This window comes from Phyllostomus discolor, chromosome 2, assembly GCF_004126475.2.
Source record: "Phyllostomus discolor isolate MPI-MPIP mPhyDis1 chromosome 2, mPhyDis1.pri.v3, whole genome shotgun sequence".
Lineage (NCBI taxonomy): Eukaryota > Metazoa > Chordata > Mammalia > Chiroptera > Phyllostomidae > Phyllostomus > Phyllostomus discolor.
In genome coordinates, this window is record NC_040904.2 from 164,398,306 (window position 1) to 164,405,214 (window position 6,909).

The window sequence follows — 6,909 nt, forward strand, 5'->3', positions numbered from 1 at the left end:
CAGCTTACCAGATAGGATAGAGAGTAATTGTTGTTCTTGTACCTAAAAACTCACTATTTTGTCTTTTAGGCCTTTCAAAGGAAGGTTTTTACCTCAAAGTAACCCCTATACCCATGGACAGGCCACTGGGAACAATATCTAGGAGCCCCTGAAGGGCAAGTTCAAACGTGGTGGAAAAAAACACTGCAGGCCACTTCTTGCTCAGGGCATTGAGTAAATGCCTATAAGTCCTCAGAGACAGTTCCACCCTGATGGGAAGGGTGGTGCTAGTGGAGGAGAAAACCTGTGTGGGAAGGGGACACACAGAGGAACGTCTGAGTAAGCAGAAAGAAAAGACAATTTACACAGATCAGTGCCTTGTCTCCTTTGTTTGAGAACATGACTAACTCATGACTTCAGTGAATTCACATTCAGACTTATTGTGTAGGGATCAAGTCAAGGCTGGAAGGCAGGAGAATTGCTCCCTGCGTGAAGGAAGCCAAAAATGCAATCTCCGTATTTCATACCTTTCTAGGTGCTGGGGGTGACTTCACTATTTGTAAAGCCCAACCCTTCCCAATCTGCAAGCTCACCTACCTTCCAGGATTGAGCCCAGCCCATTTTCACCGTATATAAACTGCCAGGAAACTCATCTCACACATCTGCTCCTCTCAGTCCTACCCTCCAGCCTCTCGCGCCTTCTTCAGCCTTCTCACCTTCAGGAACCATGTCTAGCAAATCCACCATGAGGATCCAAAGCAGCAGCCAGCGTGGCTTCAGCGCCAGCTCAGCCAGGGTCCCTGGGGCCAGCCGCTCTGGCTTCAGCAGTGTCTCTGTGTGCCGCTCCAGGGGCAGCGGTGGCTTTGGTGGAGCGTGTGGAGGAGCTGGTTTTGGCAGCCGCAGCCTCTACAGCCTGGGGGGCTCCAAGAGGATCTCCATCGGAGGTGGCAGCTGTGCCGTCGGTGGCGGATATGGTGGCAGAGTTGGAGGAGGCTTTGGCTTTGGAGGTGGAGCCGGGAGTGGATTTGGTTTTGGCGGTGCAGCTGGTAGTGGCTTTGGGCTCGGTGGCGGAGCTGGTTTCGCTGGTGGCTATGGGGGCGCTGGCTTCCCTGTGTGCCCCCCTGGAGGCATCCAAGAGGTCACGGTCAACCAGAGTCTCCTCACTCCTCTGAACCTGCAAATCGACCCCACCATCCAGCGGGTGCGGACTGAGGAGCGGGAGCAGATCAAGACCCTCAACAACAAGTTCGCCTCCTTCATCGACAAGGTGAGCCAAGAAGTCCTGACCTCCAGTGGGGATTCAGAGTCCCCAGACTGGAGGACCGACGCATGTCCTACCGGGAGGAGAGTGGGGCGAGGGAGAAAGGAACTCAGAGTGGCTTCACCCTGGGATGCCAGATTAGCTCCACATTGACCATAGACAGAATAAGGTGGATATAATTTACAACTGCCAAATCTCTTAAATATCTCTCAGTCATGTCCAGGTAAAATTCTCAACTTTGATAACTATGGAACAAAGAAAAAGCAATGAGGAAATTAAAGGGGTGGGCTGTACCTTCTGAAGAATCTAAAACATTAGAAATAAAATTTCAGTGGTAAGCTTTTCTAGGGCAATGGGCAAGAGGAAAATAATGACAGAAGAATGGGGGGAAAGGTTTCTGCCTGAATTAGAAAAACGACTCAGAAACACTTATATATCCATTGAAATAATAAAGTTTTACAACCAGGTAATGACCATTGAGGGAGTTTGTTGTAGAAAAGACTTGTGCATTAAATGGAAAGATAGATTAGAATCCAATCATATTGAGATTGAAATTTAATCATCAGATTCCAAACATTTAACGTCCCTTTAACAGAGGTACCACTGCCTTAAAAAATAAGTTTTGTGCTCTATATCAGGAAAATACTATATTATGTGGATGTTGGGTCACACACGTCAAGAGAAGGAGAAGAAATGCCGAGAGTCACTGATAGGCTCCATAACTTAGAGGGTGAGAGCACCTCAAGGACCACAGGGGAACTTCACTGGGGAGACACCTGGGGTGTGAAGAAAGACAGTTTGGGGGAGTAGGATGTCAGCATAAATTGTTGTATCTGCTCTGCAGCAGCCCAGCATTGTGGAGGCCACACAGGCCTGCTTGGGGACCTGACAGCTCTCATGTCCAGAATCTTCCTTCCTTTGTCTGGCAAATAACCACTTGTGTTTCTTCAGGTGCGCTTCCTGGAACAGCAGAACAAGGTCCTGGACACCAAGTGGACCCTGCTCCAGGAGCAGGGCACCAAGACCGTGAGGCAGAACCTGGAGCCCCTGTTCGAGCAGTACATCAGCAACCTGAGGAGACAGCTGGACAGCATCGTCGGGGAGAGAGGCCGCCTGGACTCGGAGCTGAGGAACATGCAGGACCTGGTGGAGGACTTCAAGAACAAGTGAGTTAGGAGAGAAATGGGCTCAGTGCTCTGAAGCACACACTTCAAGACCAAGGGGTGGCCAGGTCCAGATGTGAGTGTGATTGCAAGGCAAAACAAGTCCATGAAAGTTAAATTCACTCATGTTGCCTAGAAACAAACCCCTCAAAACAAAAAGGCCATAGAGGTGGATAGGGAGAGTAAAGAAGGAAACAACTAACAGACACAAAAGTCATCTCTTAGGCTTCCTCACAGGGAGCTCAATTTGGATATATTGATGATAGAAGGGTCTAACCCCAGGCTGCCTTTTCTGTATCATCTTCACCACTGACTCGGTTACCTGTTATCCCTTTCTCACTCTAGATACGAAGATGAAATCAATAAGCGCACTGCAGCAGAGAATGAATTTGTGACTCTGAAGAAGGTGAGCTGATTAAAACCAGGGTTGAGGTTTCTTTGCAGGAGGACTCTGGAGCCCTGCCCACATCTGAGAGCAGAAGAGGTGGGGAGGCTCAAGGAAGGGCAGATGGGGAAGAGGGCTCAGCTGACTCTGGCTTGTGGGCTCATTCCCTAGGATGTGGATGCTGCCTACATGAACAAGGTTGAACTGCAAGCCAGGGTAGATGCTCTCATGGATGAGATCAACTTCACAAGAGCCTTCTACGAGGCAGTAAGCACCTCCACCCTCCTTTATCCCTTCTAAGGGGGCTCTGCTAAAGGGTGGAAGGTCTTGGGGTTGGGGACTCTGTGAAGGTCACAGGAGAAAATGATCTGACCATCTCATGTTCTGCAGGAGCTGGCTCAGATGCAAACCCACATCTCAGACACGTCTGTGGTTCTGTCCATGGACAACAACCGTGACCTGGACCTGAACAGCATCATTGCTGAAGTGAAAGCCCAGTATGAGGAGATTGCTCAGAGGAGCCGAGCTGAGGCTGAGTCCTGGTACCAGACCAAGGTGAGCAGCGAGTGGGCACCTGCTGAGGAATCCCTGTGCTTGCTCCCTAAACACCAGCAAGGCTACCAGACTTCACTGGGAAGAGGCACTTCTAGGAAGCTGCTGTCCTCTCAGAATGTGTGCCCTGTCCTGAGAGAGTAGATGTTTACAGGATTTATGTGCAATTCTAGTAAGCCAAAGAAACCAAGCAGGAGCAAAGCTAATGTAGATAAGGACCCAGTGATCTTTGCTTCAGCTTCACACTAATACTGGTCTCAGAAACCTAGTGCAGGACGTTGCAGGTTCAGAGGAGAACTAGAAAGTCAGTGGTCTCTTAACAAGGTTGGTCTGAGATTGGTATACAGTGTCCAGTGACCTGGAAACACCAGCATTGCCTAGCATCTCTTCGGGAGAAACCGTTAGGTTTAATTTATGAAAAGCCTGATTTCACTGGTGACATGGGAAGGCCTGCACATCACCTTGTCTCTCTGTGGACTGCAGTATGAGGAGCTGCAGGTCACGGCTGGCAGACACGGGGACGACCTGCGCAACACCAAGCAGGAGATTGCTGAGATCAACCGCATGATCCAGAGGCTGCGGTCTGAGATCGACCACGTCAAGAAGCAGGTATGCTGGGGGCAAAGGAAAACCATGCCAGAACACCATGTGGTCATCACAATACCTGGTCAGGCCCCAGGTTTTCTGAACTACCTGGGGACTGAGGGAAGAGCAGGGAGAGACCATGCAGTTTCCACCCTTAGTGAGTTCCCACAGGGAGGAGAGATGGATTCCAACCCAAGGGCATGAGACATACAGCCGAACAAAACCAGTTTCCCCTGTCAGAGCTGTGAAAACGTAGTCAGAGGCACTGAAGACAGATTACATAAGAAGAACAGTTGATTTGGTAATTCAGGGAATCGGGAAAGAAAAGGCAGGCCAGCAAGGGAGCAGCAAGATGGGTGCAAATCCACTCCAGATTCGAGGTGGAAAAAAGAAAACCCAGTCAGGCAAAGGCACAGGACAAAGACCTGTGTCACCTACAAGTGTGAGATGAAAGAAACTCATCACCTCAATGAGAATGTTTGTATTTTGTACAAGTTAGGGTAGCTACCAGGTGACATTATCCAAAGCTGTCAAGATTCAAAACAAGCTAGTGGGTCCATTTCTCCCATGGCCCCCTGGCCTGTGCCTACTGTCATATCTTCCACCACTCAGCCCCCACATCCTCATGCAGGGTGGCTAACACAAAGGGGCACAGGCTTTCTCAAGTGACTCTTAAACTAGAGAAGGTTTGCAGAAGGGACAAAGTCTGGAGGAAAATGATGCCAGCTCCTCTTCCATGCAGCCTGGGCTCTGGATCTCTGCCTCACTGAGAAAGAGGAATCAGGGTCAGTCCCTTCTGGAGGACTAGATTACACGTGCATTCTGTCCATCTCCCCCTCCAGTGCGCCAGCCTGCAGGCCGCCATTGCTGATGCTGAGCAGCGTGGGGAGCTGGCCCTCAAGGACGCCAAGAATAAGCTGGCAGAGCTGGAAGATGCGCTGCAGAAAGCCAAGCAGGACATGGCCAGGCTGCTCAAGGAGTACCAGGAGCTCATGAATGTCAAGCTGGCCCTAGACGTGGAGATTGCCACCTACAGGAAGCTGCTGGAGGGCGAGGAGTGCAGGTGGGTAGTTCACAACCTCCTCAGTCAGCCATCTGGCTGCTTCTCCATGATGCCCAGCCAGGGAGCCCAAGTTTCAAGCACTGTGGTGATGGCCATAATTGCTTCTCTCTGAGAACCAATGAAAGGGCAGTCTCCCCATGGGTTGTCCTCACCTGGAGCCTTCCCACACTGGTCCAGCAGTGGCTCTCTGAGGTCTCATGGTCCCTGTGTTTCCTCCCTCCTAGGCTGAGTGGGGAAGGTGTTGGACCAGTCAACATCTGTAAGTATCTTTGCTTGCCTACCCCCCTTGCCCTTGAGTTCTTCTGACTGCACTCAGGCTGGCAGAGTGAGCTCACCATGCCTGTGTGTCCTTGTGCCCTCCCCTCCACAGCCGTGGTGCAGTCCACCGTGTCCAGTGGTTATGGCAGCGGCAGTGGTGTCGGCAGTGGCTTGGCCCTGGGTGGAGGCAGCGGCTACTCCTATGGCAGCGGCCATGGCCTCTCAGGTGGCTTCAGTTCCGGCAGTGGCAGAGGCTTGGGGGGTGGCCTCAGCTCTGTTGGTGGCAGCAGTTCCACCGTCAGATACACCACCACCTCATCCTCCAGCAGGAAGAGCTACAAGCACTGAAGTCCTCCTCTTGGCTGGCCAGTCCACCTTGTCTCAGGGCCCCTGTCCAGCTGCATGGCCCTCTCTTCTGGTTGCTTCTTCTCTCCCACTACCTACTTCTCTTCATCCTTGAGTTAGAACTGAAGTTGCCAAGTGCTCTTATTACTCTACTCTGCCCACATTTGCTCCATCTGAGCTTCATTGCTCACCATCAGAAGGTAGCTGCTTGGGTCCAACTCTAGAACAAGGCAACTTCCCCTTGATTTCTAGTAGCCCAGGAATTCCCTCTCTTTCCAAGGTGGGCTCCTTCCTTGCAGTGGTCACGAAAGCACAAGTGACTAGTTCTATAATGTACAGTCTGTATCCCTGCTTTGTTTCCTCTCCTCCTTGCTCACTTGTATTGCTAAATAAAGCAGATGTATAACATAATGCATGATTCACATTGTCTTGATTTGTCACCAATGGTTTTCAAGCTTTTTCATCTGACAAATTCCTTTTCACAAATGAGGAGACTCTCTATCCCCATGTCTTCACTCCCCTTCTCTAGAGAACTTCAATAAGCAGCAATTCGGCACCCTCATGTTCAGGGTTCCTCCCAGATCAGATTCCATCTCAGTGTTTGTCACAGGGAGTGGTAAGGATTTGGTCCATGTCATTGTTAAGTTTGTTTTTACTATCTGTAGCAGGTACCAGTGGATCAGTTTCTCTGACCTGGCATCTCAGCCTCCACCTCCTCCTGCCCCAGGAGTCACCCACACGCCCAGAAAAACATACTATTGTCCAATTAGAGCAAAAGAACATCAACAAGAGAATAATATATTTAATTTATACTTACAGTTGCCTTCATAACCAATAAATTTGCCTGACAACATATATATCAAGAGTAATTTAAATATGTACACTTCTGATCTGGTACTATGCTTTTAGAGATGTACCTGAATAAACAGTTCAAATGCAGAAAGCTATATATCATAGATGTGAATCTCAATAATCTTTGCAGCAGAAAAATTTTAAACACTAGAGCTAGTCAAATTAAGGATCCAGTGACTCAGACATGCAACTCAGATGTTGATTTCTTGAAGTGAGAAGGCAAAACAAGAATGAAAGTCCCCACCTGCTTACACTATAAACCTGTCACAGAGACTCAAAGAAGTCGAGTCCTTGTTGCTCCAAAAGAGATGGTCCCACATCCAAAGAGGCATGCCCAGGCCTCTTTGACTTCTAGGAGTGGGGAAGGAAAACTCAGATGCAGTGCAGCAGTGGTCTGTCAGCTCTTGCTTCCCGAGGGCCAGTCACTGTTTCCAGTCCATTTTTTTTTTCATGTCCCCAATCCCCA

General features: G+C 49.7%; 1 protein-coding gene across 1 annotated transcript; it reads left to right on the forward strand.

Moving 5' to 3' along the window:
• Nucleotides 1–625: 625 nt before the first annotated feature.
• Nucleotides 626–6,002, forward strand: LOC114512854 (keratin, type II cytoskeletal 6C-like). The gene is made up of 9 exons (XM_028531990.2): nucleotides 626–1,246; nucleotides 2,192–2,406; nucleotides 2,749–2,809; nucleotides 2,960–3,055; nucleotides 3,179–3,343; nucleotides 3,824–3,949; nucleotides 4,768–4,988; nucleotides 5,213–5,247; nucleotides 5,359–6,002. Exons 1-9 carry the CDS (start codon nucleotides 707–709, stop codon nucleotides 5,592–5,594), a joined length of 1,695 nt encoding a protein of 564 aa, XP_028387791.1. The 5' UTR covers nucleotides 626–706; the 3' UTR covers nucleotides 5,595–6,002.
• The last annotated feature ends 907 nt before the right edge of the window (nucleotides 6,003–6,909 follow it).